Here is a 20293-nt window from a genome sequence, read left to right on the forward strand (position 1 = left end):
GTCTTACCTGAAAACAATTAAGTATTAATATAATAATATTATATTTTATATACGTAAACAGATTACAGAGGCATGCATTATGCATATGTAAGTCTGAAGGTCGTGGGCTAGAAGTGAAATAGGCAAGTAAAAGTGTCATGATTTTAGTTTACAGATCGTTTGAAAATTGATAAGTGATAGGGAACTATCGATACATTGTTGCGACGGTTTAATTTCGATCAGCTGACGTATAGGTGTTTAAATATTGCATAATTATATAACTACTTTAAAACTACTTCTATGCGACAATAATAAACGCGATTTAACGTAAACACGTAGTTACCATCATATTATAGTGTTGCAGCAGCAGTTGATTTTTACTATTATTATTCACTATATGTACACTGCACACGCTTTGTTACTATACAACTATTACCTACTCCCACTACAAACCTCCTCCGCACCGCTCCGTTTGAAATTCTGTGGACAACATCGCTATTATCAATTCCCCCGTACGTCTCCGTCGCAGTTTAACAACAGAGACCGTCGTATCGCCCGTGTTCCTCCCGAGCCCATTGCAAACAAAAACCATTATATTTACGTTTTATCATCGTCAGCCAGTCGTATTTTTCTAATCCGACGACGTAATACGCTGCACTATTGTAACAGTGCACTGTTGCAGTGACGCATTCGCTGTGTACCCACCGACCTTTGTGACCGTCGTGAGACTTTTACAACTATCGTTATTGCCGTCGCCACCAAGTCGACATCCCCACGTTGTCTGCTATCGATGAACGACTTCTGATCCACATAATATCGTGTATATTATTATAAACATTATATCGTCGTCGAAAAAAACCCTGACGATGACCGCTCCCGCGGGTGGTGCGCGCCTTTGTGGGTCGCTGGCCTTTCTCGGCCTCGTAGCACTGTTCTCCACCGGTAAGTACTACACATCGATTAGCTCGGTCTGCCTGTAATATTGTATGTTATACTTATAATATATTGTTATTGTGATACACAACACCTTGCCATTAAGTTTGTTTGACTGCTGTCGTTAATTGACTACTACTCATTATCTAACTTTTGTTTTTTTTTGTCTTTTCGTGTCCAGGTGCTTTGGCCGATGTTGAAACGATCATTGTCCACAGGCATGTCCAAATGCTCGGCTCGCAAGAATGCACCTATGGTCCGTCATTTTGGTGCAAAAACATTACGTGAGTAAATGTTTCTATAATTCACATGACTAAAACTATACAGTATTGGAATGATGTTGTTTACTCTATTGTGTATATTTGGCTTATTCACCATAATATTTATTGTTTTTATGTAACAGTTTATTAGTTATGAAAACATTGAAAACACTACCTATATAGAATATAAATAATACAATATTAATAAATTATGTTTACTGCAACATAAACATTATGGGCTCAATATTTAAAATTAAAAATAACTAAGAAAAATCTAAATTTGATTGGTATGTAGGTATTGCTGTGAAATTTTCACAAAATCAACTTCTTAATATTTAATTGTAATATATTATCACAATTACTAAAATTTAACGTTTTTAGCTATTTATTCAATACTTATTTACTTTTAAATAATTATAATAATTTCATGATAATTAAGAAAGTTATTTATTTAATAATATTAGTATAAACTATAAATTGTATAAATAAATGTTTTTGATCTTGGGCATATAATCATTAATTACATTACATTTTAATTACCTAATTAGATATATATATAGTTTATGGTTGATTTTAAATTAATAGTGTTATTACAAGTTTTTTTTTACAATCAATATATTTTTATTTACCAATTATCAATTAAGATATCAAGTACCTTTAGATTAAGTGTCAATAATAAAAATTTATTGAGTTTAATATGCGTTCTCAGGTAATATAATATTATATTCTAATAATACATATTATGATTATTTAAAAAACAATGTATAATTTTATTGTTATCAATAAAATGTGCTAAACAAAAATGTAAAATCCCAATAATTTTATTTATTATTTCAATCGAATAAAAATATTATTTGTATAAAAAACTGGATAACCTTGAACAATAGGAAACTATATACTGATAAGTCATTTATGACTAAGGCATCCTTATGTGACATGTCTTACTATAGTAAGTTGTACCCAGCTGTTAATAAATTTTTATATACTAAAACATTAGATGGTGTTTGTAAAATTTTATATAAAAGTATTTTAATTTAGTTAATTGCAATGAAATTTATTGTTACAGCATACAATTATGCTATTTATTATATCTTTTTTGAAGCTATTTTTGTAATTTATCAGAATAATATTTCATTACTACATCTACAATAATTTAATCTAAATTGCTTATTAAAATAATTAACTTATATCAACTTAATTCATATTAATTTGTTTACTACAGAATAGTTTCTTAATTTCTATCAAGCTGTTAATTGTAAATTAAGCAAATACTTAAATTCTTTGAAATATTTATTTCATGTTTATTTTAAATTAGTTTTGTGATCTAAATTTTAGATATTTTTGACATGAAGCTAATAGGTAATAGATGTGGAATATCTAGTAATATTTATTGTATTGATGAAAAAATGTTAAATTATTGGTTTTTAATAATTTGATGATTAAATATAACTAGATATTTATTCTTTAATTTCATTAAATTTTGATTTTTGTATTTTTTCCTATAGGTTACTTTATTCCTATTGGGATATATTTTAATTATGATTGTAGTATTTGTACATCTGTTTTTACATAAATATGTTGTCATCAGGTCAACAAAACAATACTCTTATTATGTATTATTTTACAATAACTATTGAAGTTAAAACCACAAACTTTAATTTTTATTTTTAAAGTAATGAATATCTTATATAGATAATTTCTAATGAGTTACAATATTGATTTTTATATGTATATTTATTTTATAGGTATAATGCTTTTTAAAATTATTTAATGCAATAAACAAGAATTGTTATTAAAGAATAAATTATATTTTATCAACATATTGATATATGATTTTGTTTTTGAACAATGTTTTTGATTATTCACATGCTATTAATTAAAATTCATAAATTGAACATTAAATTTACTCTCAAACCCAAAAACTAATTAACTATTTTATACAAAATTACATAATATAGATAAAAAACCTGCATATCCTAAATGCATATCAAATATCTTGCTCTGAATAATCACTTAAGGGGAATCCTGGAAAAAATACCTAAGGAATAAAAACCCATACAAAAAAATTCACCAAAACAATTTTTTTAATTATATGAGCTTTACATTTCATTTCTGTTCTTATTTGTTTCTTATAACCTTGTATCATACTAGAAGTTACTGTAGATGATACCAAAACAAGGTAGTACAATTTAGGAATTATACAACCAATAAAAAAAAAGAAGAAAATTAACAGTAAAAAATCAAACTAACATTAAAACATCTTTGCATAAACTACAATGAAGGAAAAAGAACAATTAAAAGCTTCTTTTTTTAGTTAATACGCGGATTCAACTTGATTAACTTTAATAACTTTATGTGTACTTCAATTATTTAATTATTTTATAAACTATTGAAAAGTGATTCATGAGTGACAAATCATGTACCTATCACTATTATTATATTTATATTATTGTTATGACTATGGTCATTATATGTTATCTATATTATTATGTATGAGTTATTATTATATTACAGTAGTTACCTTAAATCAACAAAATATTAAATAGAAAAATTATATGACACATGCATCGATTTTTTTCTCATGATAATTTTTTCTTCCTATCTCTAGGGAGTTTGCTAGTTTAATTTTTTTCTTTTATCTTGCACACATAAAATACAGTTAAAACCTAGCTTCATCTTCATATTCCAATCATAATGATTATATTTTTGGAATTATAGTATTTTAATCTAATATAACAATTATAAAGGATTATCTGAAATTATCTGTTTTGTCAAAAGCTTATTTAATATTTTCACTTTTAATAATTATAAATAAAAAATTAAAATATTAAAAAAATGTCTGATAAAATAGATATTATCTTTGGCTGTCTATCAATGAACTGATTTACTGTAATAAAAATAAAAGTATAGTATAGGGGTTGGCAATCAAATTCTTGGACAGTCCAGATAATTGGAAAATAATTTTCAAGGATCAGAAAAAACTTAGATATTAGTTAATATTTGTTGTATTATTGTAAATAGCGTTAAATGATGAATGCCATCGTAATTTCCAAATATATCATAAAATCGATCAAATCTTAATATTTTTGGCAGTTCAGTTATTTCTTCTCCTTGGTCGGATTTGGCCCCCTGTTACCAGTATAGTCGATATACAGTTTACAGTAAAAATTTCGTTCAGTGATTTAACTTAAAATAAACAATTTATTAAAAATTAAAATGTAATAATAAAAATTTGAATATTATTATAAGTTAAAAAAGTATAATTTATATTTATAAGTATGTAAATCTAATTAATTATTATTTTTGACTTGATTCTTTGGTTACAATATACTACAATAATAGCGTTTTTTAAATTAATATTTCTTATCTGTGTGTACACTTTTAAATACACAATTTAAAAAATAGGTTTTTATTTAAAATTGATATAAGTTATTGATTACAATGCAGTTAAATGTACAAATATAAAAATAAAATGGCTTTGTTTAAGCTTATTGTTCAAATTTGTAACAGATTGCTAAATAAAGAATTATGTTAAAAAAAAAAAAAAAATTTAAGTATAAAATTAAATTTTTAATTAAAAACTAATATAAATATTTTTTTTAGTAACGCTGCTGGATGTAATGCCGTCAAACATTGTATTCAAACAACTTGGGTCACACAGACATATCCAGAAGATAATGATGATATTTGTACTATTTGTAAAAATATGGTGAAAGAAGCTCGTGACACACTCACCAGTAATGTTACATTGGTTCGTTATTGAAGTATTAATGTTAAATATATATTGACAACATCTTACTTGTATATATCCTTGTGTTAAAAATCAAATAATTAACAAGTTATAAAAAAAGAATACAATAATAGTTATGTTATGTTGAAAAAAGATTTATGATTTAAAAAAAATTCTTGTACCTATTATATATATGTAGTGATTAATTACGGTAACAATAATTGATTGATTAAACTTTTAGGAAGAATTAAAAGAAGTCTTTGATGGATCTTGTAAATTATTGCCATTAAAAATAATTAAAAATGAGTGTATGAAATTATCAGATGATTTTATACCGGAACTTGTTGACACTTTGGCTTCACAAATGGACCCTAATGTTGTTTGCACTGTATCTGGCCTGTGCAATAATGCGCGTATTGATAAGCTTCTATTGGAAAATAAAGAAAAAGTAATAGTAATATTTTAAGCCAATTTTTTAATTTGTATTAATTAAACTGCTTTTTTATAGGATCAACCTGCAGTTGATAGTGAATACCATCAATGTGAACAATGTGCTATTGCTATGGACAAAGGAGAATATTTAGTACAGAGCATGTCTAGGAATGAAGTTTTAAATAAAATCTTAATGGTCAGTTTAGTAATGAATATGTTTAACATATCAATGTTATTTTATAAGTAAAATATGTTTATTTATACATAATCTATTTATTAGATGTGTGGAGAACTGAGCAGTTATTCTGACGCATGCAGTAGTATAGTATTAACATATCAAAATGAAATATTTAATGCTGTTAAGAATGGCTTTAATAAAAGTAATGTATGTATGTTGAGTGGTATGTGTTCAGAAGCATTCCATCCCCATGCTGATGGTTATGAAGTAAGAATGGAGTTAAACAGTAAAAGAAATATTTTGCTACTTATATATTTATTCCTAGAAATCAAAAAATGCTTTGATGGGTGTTGAAATTAGTAATGCTGGTGAACGAGGTATAATTCAAATCCAAAAATCTAATGAAGTTAGTGATGAATTAACATGCGAATTTTGTGAAACCTTGGTCAAACATTTGAGAGATATTTTGGTTGCCAATACAACTGAAGAACAATTCTCAGACGTACTTAAAGGCCTTTGTAAACAAACTGGGAGTTTCTCAAATGAGGTATTGTCCAAATAATTATTGCTATTATATAATTCGCACATTTCATATTTTGTCTTGTTTCAGTGTTTGGCAATAGTTGATGAAAATTATACACGTATTTATCAGTTCCTTGTTAACGAATTAAATGGAAAAGTTCTTTGTACAATAGTTGGCATTTGCCCCAAATCTCTTAACTCTCGTTATAATCTCAACGACATTATAGTAAGTTAATAACTATTTACATCAATGATGATCATGTTTTGAGTTTTGATTTTATAAATTGTATCCTTTATTTAGCCAATGTACCCTCTTATTCCAATTGAACTTTTACAAAGCCAGGAATCCATCAAAACCGAACAAGATAGTTCATTTACTGCTAAAAAAGAGCAAAATGAACATAAACCTACACTTGTCGTGGTTGATGAACAACCTCCGAAAGTTCAAAATATTAATGTCATTAAGAAATCTCCAATTATTGATATATTCTATAAAGAAATGCATTTTGTTGGTAAGATTGTTAAAAAGAATTGTTTTCTTATTATATCATATTTAATAAGTAAACAAAACATAAAATATGTGTAATTACTAATTTTAATAATTTATATATCATATTTTGTATAGTCAACGATGTCAATATGCCCACTGAAAAAACTACATGTTTCTTGTGCCAGTCAATTTTAAATTATGTTCAACAAGTAGTAACTGATCCAAAATCTGAAGCGGAAATTCGTTCAGCATTGGAAAAATCTTGCATGGTTATGCCATCATCATTTGAACAACAATGTAAACAGTTTGTTGATCAATATGGTGATGCCTTTATTTCACTTGTAGCACAAGAAGTTGATCCATCAATAGTAAGTACTTAATTACAACTTTTGTCTAAAAATAATAATAAATTAATTATTTACTTGAATTAGATCTGTCCAGAATTGAAATTATGTCCAGTAACAGATTTGTCTTTAACTTCAAACAAAGATAGTGAAAGTTCAAATAATTGTCCCATGTGTGTTATTTTTATGTCAGCTTTAGAATCTGAAATTTCTAATAAAGATACAGAAGTAAGTGGATTTAGTATAATATTATAATATGATTGTTAATGAGTGGTATATTTTTTAATTTTTGGTATTAATTAACTGAATAAATTAGTGCATAAATATATCTCATATAAAAAAATTATACTACTCAAAATGGTATTCGTTTCTAACTGACTACACCGTATAAAATTCATCTTGCCAGCAAGTGACCATTTGTTATACTGTATATAATTTTTATATGTTATTACAAAACACAAATCTAAATAAATAATAATAATATATTATTTACAACTAATAAAAACATGGTTAAAATTAAAATTAATATTTCATAATAGTTAACAAAAAAATAACTTTCTAAAGAATTTTAATGTCACACATTATATTTATTTTTCATAATCTGTTTTTATTGTGAAAATTACAATGTTCAATTTTGAGGGAAACAACTCATTGAAATTAATTTTCAATAATATTTTGAGTAAAGTAAATAATGTTTATAAGATAGGTTCTTTGCGTGTTTAATGTTTTCTTAATTATGTATCGATATATTATAAGATGATAAAATAATAAAATACATTATCAAATATTAAAACTACTATTAATCCTTTTTCAATAAATAAATCATATAGTAGAATTACAACTATGTAAAATATTACAAGATATAGTGAAATTTCAAATTTTTAGATTTAGTTATGTTAGATTGATGTATAGCTCAATGGCCAGACAATTATATTTAAGTACATTAAAAATTAATAATTAATTCTTATTGTAATATTTAGGAAGTGATTAAAAAGAAATTAGAGAAGTTGTGTACCAAATTACCATCCAAATGGAAAGGGGAATGTACAAATTTTGTTTCATCTCAGTTACAAAGTATACTCGACATGTTAGTTGCTCAAGTTAAACCTGAAGAAATTTGTGTTTTATTGGACATTTGTAAACCAAAAACCATTTCTGAAAGTGCTGAAGATGATTTAGGTAATAAAATAAATATATATTCTCATGTATATGTAATGTAAAATTATTATTTATTTATGTTAATAGATATAAATATTGGATATTCATATTTTAATATTTTTTTTAGAAACAAATATGATTGCTACGGCTGGACAAGTTACTATAGTGTTCCCTGGATACAATATGGGACAATTATTGGCCAATAATTACAAAATGTTGGAAGAGCCAAAAATTCCAACTCCATTTTGTCTAGTATGCACTGTTGTAATGAAATATTTGCATGGTGTCATCAAAGACAAAACAAATCAAGTATGTCCATTGCCTTAAAGATTTAATTGAATAAAAGTTAAAGTAATAAATTCAATTTAACTTTGTTTTAGGACGAAATAGAGCAGGTTTTAGATTCAGTATGTCGTATATTACCCAATGTTGAAGAAAATGAATGTCAATCTTTTATTGATTCAAATTATCGGCAAATTATCAAGTTCATTCAAATTGGAACAGACCCAAGTGTTGCGTGTATGGCATTAATGGTGTGCGAAGAAGACAAAAGTAAATGATTACAATTATTTTTATGAAAAAATTTTTTTATGTAATATATTATATATAATACTCATATCACATATGTGTTTCACACAGTCAAAGGTAAAATAAATATTGATCTGCCAAAAAAGAATGTACATTTGACTACTACAGAGTCTGTTGAATTGGATAGTTCTAATAGTTGTGCTGCTTGTGAAGCATTTATTACTGTATTTGAAGATCGTTTAACCAATGATTCAGTAAGCGTTGACGACTTAGATTTGGTTGAGCTGTGCAATGAAGTTGAAGTCAATTATAAGGACGAGGTAAATGACTATTGATTTTACTTTATTGCAATAAGCAAATTATGGGCAATTTATCAAAAGAGTAGCCATTTAGATGGCATTCAGACCCAAGAGATAATAATTTTCATTTTAAACCTTAATCATATTGAAAAATTGTTATCCTTGACAACTGTTATATCTTATTTATTATACAAATTAAAATAGACTAGTATCTAAAATACTAAAATAATTTATTTTAATTTTACACTGCAAATTGTGTGTGTATATGTATGTGTGTGTGTGTGTGTGTGTGTTTGTGTAAATTCAATAATTTTAGCGAGGTCTAAAATTAAAAATTCACACAAATAAATATTATGCAGTGTATGGAGATGATAGAGTCGTACGCTCAAACTTTCAAAAATCTCTGTAATCACTTGCCTACATGGATGATGTGCGAGAAATCGGGGCTGTGCAGTAAAAATAAGAGTTTTGCAGTCAACCAATTTAGTAACTCCAGATGTTTAGAAGGCTCAGAGTACTGGTGTGCATCCTGGGATAATGCCAAAGAGTGCAAGGTAACTATCAAATTCAATTTTTCGACCTATATTAATTATCAATTAATGTGACCTTTGTTGTAAACATTGGCGGAAATCGGGGAGGGGGCTTGAGGGTGCTTAGCCCCCTCCCCCCCCAAATAAAAGCCCACCAAGCCCCTTATACATTCTTGTAAACATAAAAATTTTGTAGTTTCATTTTTATATATTATATTCTTAAAAATCAAGAAATATAACACATAATAATTTTTATATTATAAATTTGTTTATATAATATTTTATATGAAAATTAAAATTATAAGTTGGAACACTGTCCTATAGTGATTTGTTTTATTGTCTGTCGAATAAAATAAAATATATAAAATTTTATTAATTTGGAAATACAATATACAATGATATACAATATAGAGTGATTCTCTTATCATAAAACACTCATTATTTCAAAAAGTGTTGATGTTTTTAAAAACATTTATTTACATAGTTTCAAGTTTTTAAAAAAATAACGGTTTTATTAAAAAGTTATATTTGTAAATATTTTTTATCCTTATATTTTTTTAAATGACAACATAGTTTTATTTTCATATTTCAAAGCAGAATAATTTTCTTAGTATTTTAATTAATACTAATCGAATTTAGGGCAAGTAGTTAATAATTTATACGTATTTAAAGTTTAGATAAGCAGAGTAGTGGACAAACAGTTTGCGGGATAGGGGTTATCCCCTACGGGATGTACCACTCCACTCCGCACATTCAAACTTTAAATACTTATAACTCATAAGCTACTCATCCTAAATTCGATTAGTATGAATAACAATACTCAGAAAATTATTCTGCTTTGGAATATGAAAATAAAACTCTGTTGTCATTTAAAAAAATAAAAATATAAGGATAAAAAATATTTACAAATATAACTTTTTAATAAAACCGTTATTTTTTTAAAAACTTGAAACTATGTAAATAAATATTTTTAAAAACATCAACACTTTTTGAAATAATGAGTGTTTAATGATAAAAGAACCACTGTGTATAATAATTTTTCACAGTTGAAAAAATTGTTATTTTTTGCTAGATTTTCATTCAATCTATAGTAATAACTCATTACAAAGCTATAAAGCTGAAAAACATAAAAAAAAAACTCCCAATAAAATGTGTTTTAATTTTTTTTTTTTTTTGAAGCTCTAGTGAATTAATTTAATAAAATATAAAGTTCTGAAAATCTTCACAGAATTTCTCCTAGCCAATGTGAATCTAACAAGACCCCAAACAACAAAATCCACTCTCCGATTTCAGAGATCTATCTCACTAAATAAAAATGAAAATATAATCCATTATACATACATATTGCATAAAATTAATAAATTTCTAACGGCTTTGGTTTATGAGAAAAATCGTAGCTTTTTCAATGGATTTCCGCCTATGGTTGTTAGACTAGTTATTTTACCTAGTTAGTTATATTGATTTAAACTTATTGCTTCTGAAAAACTAAATTTACTAGGATTAAATAATAACTATGTTATGTTAATATAACTTAGCTTTATTGTTGTGTTAATATAAGCACAAATTATTTATTTAAAAAAATATAAAAACTGTTTGATCTGTTTTTAAAATTTAACAGAATCTAGTTGTTTATAAATTTAAATTTTACAAAAGTCAATACATTTTTACTGTCTGTTAAGTGTATTTTTATATTTTTTTTCAGGCTGAAATGTTATGCAAACGCTCTTCATGGAATGTTCAAATCATCGAAAATTAGTGATATTAATTAGATTAAAATGAACTAACTCATGTTATGTGAACGCAAATTCAATATTGTAATTAATGATGACTTATAAAAATGATAATCTAGACTTAATTATTATTACCTATAAATATTTCTTTTTATGTTAATAAATGGTTTTTAAATTTATTATGTGTTAAGGATAAAATCATAATAAAAATTAATATAATGTTTTGAAATTTTCTCTTATAGTTATAATATAATATACATTCTTACTCTTTTATTTTGAAAATTTTTTTGATTAACTAATACATTATAAAAAATATATACATATATATTTTTATACTTATACATTTATAATAACATCGTTATCAAAAAAACAACCACAGTTTATTTAAAATAAAAATAAACTTAAAAGTATTCAAAAATAATTAGGTTATCAAAATTAAAAAAGTAAGTGAAATAAATTTTCCATTAAGCTGGTGTTTACTTTTGTATTAGATAAGAATAATTTATAAAGACAATTGTAATCCAATTGAATAGTTTTATTTCAATTTGTCAGAAAAGTATTAAAATTTGGTATGACAAACTATGAAATCATAAGAAGTCGAATTGTTAAAATCTATTAAAAAAAAAAAAAAATGTTTTGTATGTTCATATCATTGTGGCGTACAGCTCTAGATATTGTTCATGACTGAATATTAATGGACTGAGAAATTTTTTTTTTATCTGTAAGCTTGTGTTAGGATCAATATATCAAGCCGGAAAGCATATTTGTTATCAATTCTTTAGTTTGTTTCAATTGTAACAATACAATTTTGTTAGTCAACTGTAATGAACCTAATCAATCAAATGTTAACTAATCTATGTTGCCATTATCTAAAATGTACGATATGTAGTACTTTACAAGTTATAGAAATATGTAATATGTTAAATGTGATGAAAAGTAAACATAACTATATCTAATAAACTGTATTGTTAAATCAAATATTTTGTAGTTGTATTCATTATGAACAAACAATAATACTTTTCCCACTATTATTATATTCCTTGGGTCGTCAGTTGTCACACAAAATCGTAATACGCTACCATCTGTTATTTTTAAATATTGTTTTGTAATAAAATTTTTTCTGTTAAAAGGTCAATGATATGCTGAATCTCATCAAGTACAGCTGTAAGGCAAAATTTGATGACAACAACGATTGGCTCATCAGAACTGTAATAGAGAATTTGAGAACCACATGCACAAAGTGTGGTAAGTTTTTTTTTTAAATATTAAGGTTTACTTTTCATTTTATGAAGTTATACATTTTCAGCGGAAAAAAAGGATGTTAAATTTCATCCAAAGTGTAGCATTTGCAAGGATGTGATCCATGACATCAAGCATAAAATTGAAACCTCTCCACTAGAAGTAAAAACATACTTTAACACGTTGATAAACAATTTTTAATGATTTAATTTGTTTGTAGAAAGATATTCAGTACAGATTAGAATCATTATGTGATGTTCTACCAGACAAGAGCAAATGTGTTGACTTTGTGGAGCAGTACACCCAAAAACTTCTCAACACTTTAATAGATGACATTAAAGAACAAACCTTATGTGCTGAAATTGGATATTGCTAATATCCATTTTACAAAAATCATATTGTATGAACAAATCCCCTACTGTTCATTAACGTTAAGAACTGATATTAACTCAATTTAGTCATTGATCTTTTTTTTAAAACTAAAATTATCTTTATAATGTAACTATTTTAAGAAATAAAAAAACACAAATTATAAAAAGAAATGCATATATTTTTATTTTTTTTTGCTTATCCTTCAAGTGAATAATACAACAAAATATTGTACATTCTAGGTTTTACGTAATCGAAGAAATTTTCGATTAGAAACATAATCAAAAACAATTTTCGATTGATATAATTTTAATGAAAAAATTGATATTACAAAAAAAAAATCCAAGTTTATTTTGTCTTAATATAATTAGTCTTTTCCATAAGAAGTTTTATACCTCCTACACTTGCACAAAAGTAGCAAATGGAATCATTTTATAATATATGAGGTATAAAATTAATTATTGAAATAAGGCAAAAGAATAAATGGTAAATGAATAAAATCAAATTACATAGCTTACAAATTACAAATAAATGTTTTACATTTAATTAAAGTCTTGTATGGCAGGTGGAATTTTACTGTGGTTTTTGAGATCCCTTTTTTCCGATGAGGGATTTGTGGATATGAGGGATAACACCTGAAAATAAAATAAAAATATAATAGTGTACATAATAACAATACTATAATTAATATATTACCTCCTCCTGCAATTGTAGCTCTGATGAGTGTGTCTAATTCTTCATCTCCTCTGATGGCAAGTTGCAAATGACGTGGTGTAATACGCTTCACTTTTAAATCCTTTGACGCATTACCAGCCAATTCCAATACCTTTAAAAAACATTATTTTAATGAAAAACATTAAATATAGATATTTCTCAAACTATACTAACTTCAGCAGTCAGATATTCTAAAATGGCAGCACTGTAAACAGCCGCTGTTGCTCCTACACGGCCATGACTTGTAGTACGATTTTTCAAATGACGGTGAATTCTTCCCACTGGAAACTGTAAATAAATTATGTAAATGATTGATATATGGAATATTAAAGGGACAACATAATAATGTATATTAATGAGCAACATTCCTCAATTTATGTACATAAATTTAATACTAACTAAATCAACTGATATTAACTCCATAATCAAATACAGAAGGGGACATTCAAAATGGAGGACGTAGTAGAAATGTATTTTTATGGTTAGGTTAAGTACTTAATGAATTTATTCTATTTTATAAGGTTAACTATATACATTAAATTTTATTGTCTAAATGAAATTTTTGAATCCATAATAGCCCTACTAAAATAGTAATTGTTGGACCTCTTAAAGGAGGATGCCTACTTACAGTAGAAACCTAACTTAAAACCATTGTATGAACCCCTAAAGAATAAAAAAAGTATTTAGTACCAATATTAACATTATCATATTCAAATTATCAATTGTATAGAAATATTTTTAAAAAGTGGATAAATACAGCTATTTAATTTATTTGTAACATATGTCTAATTATACAGTTATTATATAAATTAAGTATTTGATAAGCAATTAAACTTAGTTACTACAATTTTTATATATATTAACAGTATCATTAACATATTGTAAAATAAATATTTATTTTGTTATCGGGTGCACTATCTATTGGAGAGTTGAATAACTAATTAAATAGTTGAAAAATTGTAGAAACAAAAATTATATAATTTATATACAATAGTTCCTACAGCATAGTACAAAATTATTTAATAAATTAAAAAAATATAAGGAATATTATGATATGTCAGTTTAAGTATAAGATAATAATAACTACTATCTTTTTTTTTTAAAAGGTAGGTAAAAAAAACACTTACTAATTTAAAACGTTAAGACAATTTTTCATTACTAAGATTAGGTGACATAATAAACGTATTCATAATTAATAAAGCCTATAAGGCACCTTTAAGTTATAAAAATATACAAATTCGCTTAAAAGATGGGAATATTTAATGAAATAAATAGAAATATAGGACATTGGTACCAACTAAGGTTAAACATTTATACTGATATCCTCAAGATGGTAAGAAATTTAATTACCTATATATTAAAATGAAAACACTACCTAATTTCAATATGCCAGGAATTGGATTACCTAATTAGAAAGATAACCTAGCTATAAGCTAACAATGATACAGATGATTAAATTTAGAATCAAATACATAAGTAAATCAGTGACAGTAAAAGTAATTTAACGTGGTTGTCGCGTAGTTTTCATAAGACGCGCGCAAAACGATCCAGTGGATTCATTTGTGTTCGTTTTGAGCAGGTCAAACATTATGTGAGGAGACTGTAGGAGGAGGGGGGGGGGAAATAAGATAGTTACTGGCGCCAATTCGAGGAGTCACCAAATAACATTATTACAACTAGTAAGTAGCAGTATTATACCACTTACAGCCAAAATTAGTGTTTCGTAAGATAAAATAAAAGCAACAATATTAACAACGCTGTTTGTGACTTACTTGTAAGCCTGCCCTGGCGGATCTGGACACTGCTTTCGCCTTGGATTTACCCGAGTCTTTACCCGCTTTACCACCAGCCTAGAGTGAAAATAAAATAAAATAAAAAAAAGTTTTTATAAAAAAAGTAGATTCAAGACACAATAGAACTGGAACATTGTTTGATTATCGATTTGGAAAAACGATATACGATTTTAGTACAAAAACCGCGCGCGCCAAACGTCGGCGTGGATTTTTGGCGCGGTAAAAAATTGGTCACAATTGAGAAGCGACGTCTTTCGCCCATCGATGGTTCGTAAAAATCATGCAAATGTATGTAGTGGGTACGTACCATTTTTACTAAGGCGGTGGTGGTTTGTTGTTACAACGGGACGGCGTTGATTGAAACTGGAACGTATTGTCGTCGTGCGGCACTAACGACACAGCCGGTATGGATTCGTCGACGACGGTCTTCGACGGACGGTGTAACTGTTTGGCGCGCGCGTACGTGACGAGAGGTTTTCAAGGAGTCGGCGGGTGTGCGGTCGTAAAAAACCGTTGAGAAAAAAAAACGGGGAAAAAATAAGACCGAGTTACACCAACCAGTCAGAGGACGAGCAGTGATCGGCGGCAGCAAACAGTCGTCAGATCCGCATACAGTGTACACACGCGCGCACCCGCACGAGCACGCCTAGCGCGCACGCGCACCCGTCCACTCGAAGACCGTTACGCGCGCCAACCGTCAGTGTCCGCCATGTTTGGTGTACACGTGACCCACCGGTGGCCAATCGCCATCGTCGAGGTATGGTCGGCGGGTGAACCGACGGAGGGACGACGCCGCCGCGGAAATCGATGCCGTTAACAAAAGAAATCGGTTGTGGGCCGCGGCGTCGTCGGTAGGACGTTGTAGGTTCACGCCGAAAATGCCGCCATTTTCCCCTCTCCCCCAGTCGTTGACAATGCAAGTCACGAGTATGCGACGCTAACGCACGATTCACGAATGGGACACGCACGACGGATATCAATAAAAAACCACCATAGGTCATCTGGGACGAAAAGAAATCATATTTTCCATCGACGGTTTTCGTCCGTTTGAACATGATAAAGTAAACATCTGCAGTTCGCGTTGAACGTATCTTGAAATGTTCAGTTATCTGGTTATTTCCCGCTCAAATAGCGTCGTTATCGCCGGCCGCCGAAAACCAAAGAGGTTAGTCAATTCAACCGTCTTGTCAGTCGGCATGACATATCAGTATATCACCTACGGAACGGGACGCGGTCCCAGGCCAGGGACACAACGTCACAATTGCACAAAAAATATTATGACAGAATACAAATAAATAAACAATAAATTAATTTGTCACGTGAATGGTCATCAAGATTCACGACAAGTTGAGAATAAGTCATACGTATTACGTATGGTCATCACTCATAATAATAGCAATGCTCAACAACAATAAATGTAGAATTTGTCTGTGATTTAACATTAATTATCAAGTATGGGCAGTGGCGCAAAAAGATCTTTAGCACCCATAAAGTTCAAATTTAGTACACATTGTTTTCTATATCTTACTATTATTATTTTAGTGAAATGCCATCAATTAGTAAACTGTCATCAGTTTTAGCTCCCCACATTATGGAAGTCTAGTTGCCCTTATGAGTATGGGGTTCAATTACTACACAAATTAAATTTCATATTTTTTTTTATCCAAATTTTAATGTAGTATATTATTAATATATTTTTTTAATTGTTTGATTTGTGCACATCTAATGGCGAATAAAATTGTATTAAGGAAATTCAAGTTAAACAAAAATTTTTACATTATTTTATATAGTTAAGACATATTATATAGGAATGAATATAAATAATAACAAACAAACAAACTTCTAATGACGTAAAAATTGTATATAAAACAATAAAACCATAATAAATTATCATAAAATATATTATGTTTATATAACTCCGAACTCAATAGAAAAAAATGATAATATATAGGATAATTAAAATCCTAATAATATATAATTTGTAGGACAAAATAATTTTGTATAAGTCCTAGTGATTAATAAAATACAAACAAAAATGACTCATCATAATGAAATTGTTATCATTTCTGCTTGAAAATATTTGAATAATGACTATTACGCTAAAATATGCGAAAGATTAAATGTTGTTTTCAGTTGCATTATGTACAATATCGATCACAATATAACAATGTATATTCTGAAGTAATATTAAGTGTTAAATAGAATATATATTGAGAATGCATGATTTGTTATTTTAAAATCTGATGTTGGATGCTATGACATTGGAGACTGCACCACTAGAAATAACACCAGAACGGAATTCTTCTTGTGCTTTAGCAAAACTGGCGCCCGAGCTACGATAAATTCTATGAATCTAAAAAAATTAAATTATAAAAATTAGGTAATAGTGTAATGATTAATATGATTAATGACTATAGTGGTGTTATTTTATTTTTTACTTTGGTCAACAATAGGAAGTCCATAGTTGCACCAAGAGAAAAAGCAATTCCCATTAATGTCACCAGAGTGCCTAAAAATGGATGAGAGTTCTCGTAAAGTCTGACAGCCATAAACAATCCACTGTAAAATCAAAAATACAAATTAAAAAAATGTTACAATAATACAGTTTATTAAATATTAAAAATAATTACCAATAACCCGATTCATACGTGCCCAATGCTTGAACAACTGCTATAACAAACTGGATACAAAACACAAAGAAGTAAAGCATGAAGTTGAAAGAACTGTCATCACTATAAGAAAAATGAAATAATAATTAAATGTATAAAAATCTAGAACTTTTTAATATTTACCGAAAAGCTTTATATCCTGGGCGGAACCAAAATAAAAATGAAAGTGGTACTAATATTCCAGCATAAACAATTGAAAAAATAAAAGTAGCTATCGCTCCAGTTAAGAAAAGTAACAAGGTACCAATCAATATATTGCATGCTAGCAAACCAGTATGGTCTATAAAATAAACATTTGTTATTAACTCAAGTTATTTGCAAGTAAATTAGTATATATATTTTATTTTCAATATCTTACATAACCATAAATAGTATAGTTGTCTGACGACATGTTGAAAATCTGGTGGAATTTCTACACTTATGTCCAAATAAAAACATGGTTGATAGCAAAACCCTTTAGGTAATGGTGGCCAATTGTTTTGACGGACTAGAAAAATTCATAAAAAAATATTTTTCATTAATTTTTATACAAACATTTATGTTAAAATAACAAATACCATTTATTGAAGCGGTACGCAATTCCTCTTCTCTTTTATCTAATTCAGCTTGTCTTCGATCAAGTTCAGCTTTTCTAGCCTAATTAAATTATGATACAAATAAGCAAAAATTTTACAAAGAAATTAGTAAAAAACAAAGTATTTACCAATAAATCAGCTGATACATCACCGGGATTTCTTCCATAAGCAGGAGCAACTTGTGGAGTAACTGGATACTCTTGTGTTGGTGACATTACAGCTGGCATAGAATTCAGTGGTGGATTGGCTGCACCTCTTACAGGAGGTTTCTGTAATAAAATATACATGTAATGTAATAGTAGTCTAATTTAATTTACTTTTATGATATGAATAAACATTTTTTTTAGATTTTGCTATAAGTATAAATTATAAATATATATTACATATTATAAGAATTAATATTAAGACAAATCACATAAAACTACTAAAACTAAAGAATAATGACTACATAAAATATCAATAGTAATAATAAAGTACAATAATAGCTATAATAATGTTACCGCATTGTTAACAACATTTTGATCCTTTCCAAATGGATTGAAGTCTTCAATTAAAGACTGTACTTTATTATTTGTTAGTTCTTTGACTGAAGGGTCCTAAAAAAATAATTAAAACACAATTTTTCCCTTATACTAAAACATATACTTATTAAGTTACATTTTTGTACATTATCACTTAAATTATTTATAAAATGTATGACTATTAATATCAAGAATAACAATAATTGCTTTGTAATCTATATATTACCTACCCGTACCTACCTAATGTAAGTTAAATTATTAAGTAGAATAAGTAGATGTATACATATCATTAATAAAGAACAAACTAGGAGCAAGTCAAAAATTCTTAATATTACTTTTTCCCCAAGGTACCTAGTGTTAAAATATAAAATAATATTTGAATCCCATAGTTCATGAACATATGTGATAAAACATATTTGACCAATACATTTATATGTAATTATATAAAAAAAAAATTACATTGTAGTTGTTTATTAAGTAAACTAGATGTGATCGTATTTTAAAAAACAAATTATTTATTTAAAATAAAATAGAACCCACAACTTTTATTTAAATTTGAATAAAAAAACATAAAAAATTACCTGAAAAGGATGACCCACAGAAGGGGTGGGATCACCAAAAGGATTTTCGTCTGGTTCAGCCATAGTTAATAGTTATGTAATATGTAAAATGCTATGAGCGGGGCGACACGAGCTTGTTATATTTTCGTTACTGTTAAGTATTATACAAAACAGTGACTGTGACTACAACTTGACTTCACTTCAAGAATAACATGGTCAAACGTTTACCAAAATGACAAACCCAAACACTAAAACAAATGATTAGTTAACGGCAGTCTAATTATCATATAATATTTCTATGTGAGTATACGAATGACGACTGCCGAAGTGCCGAACGCCAAAGTGCTAATTATTATGTTAATCGACGAAAGATTATAAAATGACGGAAAAAAATTCACAGAATATGTGACGTACGCTATCAATAAATGGAAAAAAAACTATGTTACAGTGTGTGAACGAGATAAATGTATTGCTAACAATAATATTAATTTAATAATAACTGTCTAACAATTACACGATTACTGTGAATAAACGCAGAAAACAGTCCAAAATAAGATAATTATGCAATTACTTTTATTTGCACAAGTGTAATATTTTTAAGATTTGTCATTTTGCATTTTAAAGTTTAAATAAATCTTGGATAATTCCAGAATTAAAGTAATAAAATGTTGGACTTCCTGTTGACTGATAACGAGTCTTCCATCTATCATAGAGATTAGAGATTATCAATTATCTTATCA

The 20293-nt window shown here is 27.5% G+C and overlaps 3 protein-coding genes across 6 annotated transcripts; 1 reads left to right on the top strand and 2 right to left on the bottom strand.

The window, feature by feature from the left end:
* Positions 1 to 493: 493 nt before the first annotated feature.
* Positions 494 to 12894, top strand: LOC132919907 (prosaposin). Of its 3 annotated transcripts, XM_060981831.1 has the most exons (18): positions 494 to 921; positions 1094 to 1196; positions 4776 to 4923; positions 5144 to 5350; positions 5411 to 5530; positions 5615 to 5779; positions 5838 to 6059; positions 6123 to 6260; positions 6336 to 6546; positions 6660 to 6892; positions 6956 to 7096; positions 7849 to 8047; positions 8154 to 8335; positions 8407 to 8578; positions 8666 to 8874; positions 12244 to 12358; positions 12420 to 12514; positions 12573 to 12894. In XM_060981831.1, exons 1-18 carry the CDS (start codon positions 846 to 848, stop codon positions 12726 to 12728), a joined length of 2892 nt encoding a protein of 963 aa, XP_060837814.1. In that variant the 5' UTR covers positions 494 to 845; the 3' UTR covers positions 12729 to 12894. The 3 variants fall into 3 exon arrangements, with proteins under 3 accessions (XP_060837814.1, XP_060837817.1, XP_060837815.1); XM_060981834.1 differs by lacking the exon at positions 12573 to 12894 and having other exon boundaries at positions 12406 to 12514; XM_060981832.1 differs by lacking the exons at positions 12244 to 12358; positions 12420 to 12514; positions 12573 to 12894 and adding exons at positions 9213 to 9407; positions 11086 to 12091.
* On the bottom strand, positions 12882 to 15849 carry LOC132919911 (histone H2A.V). The gene is made up of 5 exons (XM_060981839.1): positions 15536 to 15849; positions 15208 to 15285; positions 13610 to 13723; positions 13418 to 13547; positions 12882 to 13356 (listed from the first exon to the last, which is right to left on the bottom strand). The coding sequence occupies exons 1-5, from the start codon at positions 15536 to 15538 to the stop codon at positions 13295 to 13297; spliced, it is 387 nt and encodes a 128-aa protein (XP_060837822.1). The 5' UTR covers positions 15539 to 15849; the 3' UTR covers positions 12882 to 13294.
* Positions 15850 to 17333: 1484 nt separating this feature from the next.
* On the bottom strand, positions 17334 to 19952 carry LOC132919909 (secretory carrier-associated membrane protein 1). Of its 2 annotated transcripts, XM_060981836.1 has the most exons (9): positions 19575 to 19952; positions 18973 to 19068; positions 18601 to 18741; positions 18455 to 18533; positions 18256 to 18384; positions 18021 to 18177; positions 17859 to 17960; positions 17667 to 17787; positions 17334 to 17581 (listed from the first exon to the last, which is right to left on the bottom strand). In XM_060981836.1, the coding sequence occupies exons 1-9, from the start codon at positions 19635 to 19637 to the stop codon at positions 17462 to 17464; spliced, it is 1008 nt and encodes a 335-aa protein (XP_060837819.1). In that variant the 5' UTR covers positions 19638 to 19952; the 3' UTR covers positions 17334 to 17461. The 2 variants fall into 2 exon arrangements, with proteins under 2 accessions (XP_060837819.1, XP_060837820.1); XM_060981837.1 differs by lacking the exon at positions 18973 to 19068 and having other exon boundaries at positions 19575 to 19951.
* Positions 19953 to 20293: the final 341 nt, after the last annotated feature.

Source organism: Rhopalosiphum padi, chromosome 2 (genome assembly GCF_020882245.1).
Source record: "Rhopalosiphum padi isolate XX-2018 chromosome 2, ASM2088224v1, whole genome shotgun sequence".
Taxonomy (NCBI): Eukaryota; Metazoa; Arthropoda; class Insecta; order Hemiptera; family Aphididae; genus Rhopalosiphum; species Rhopalosiphum padi.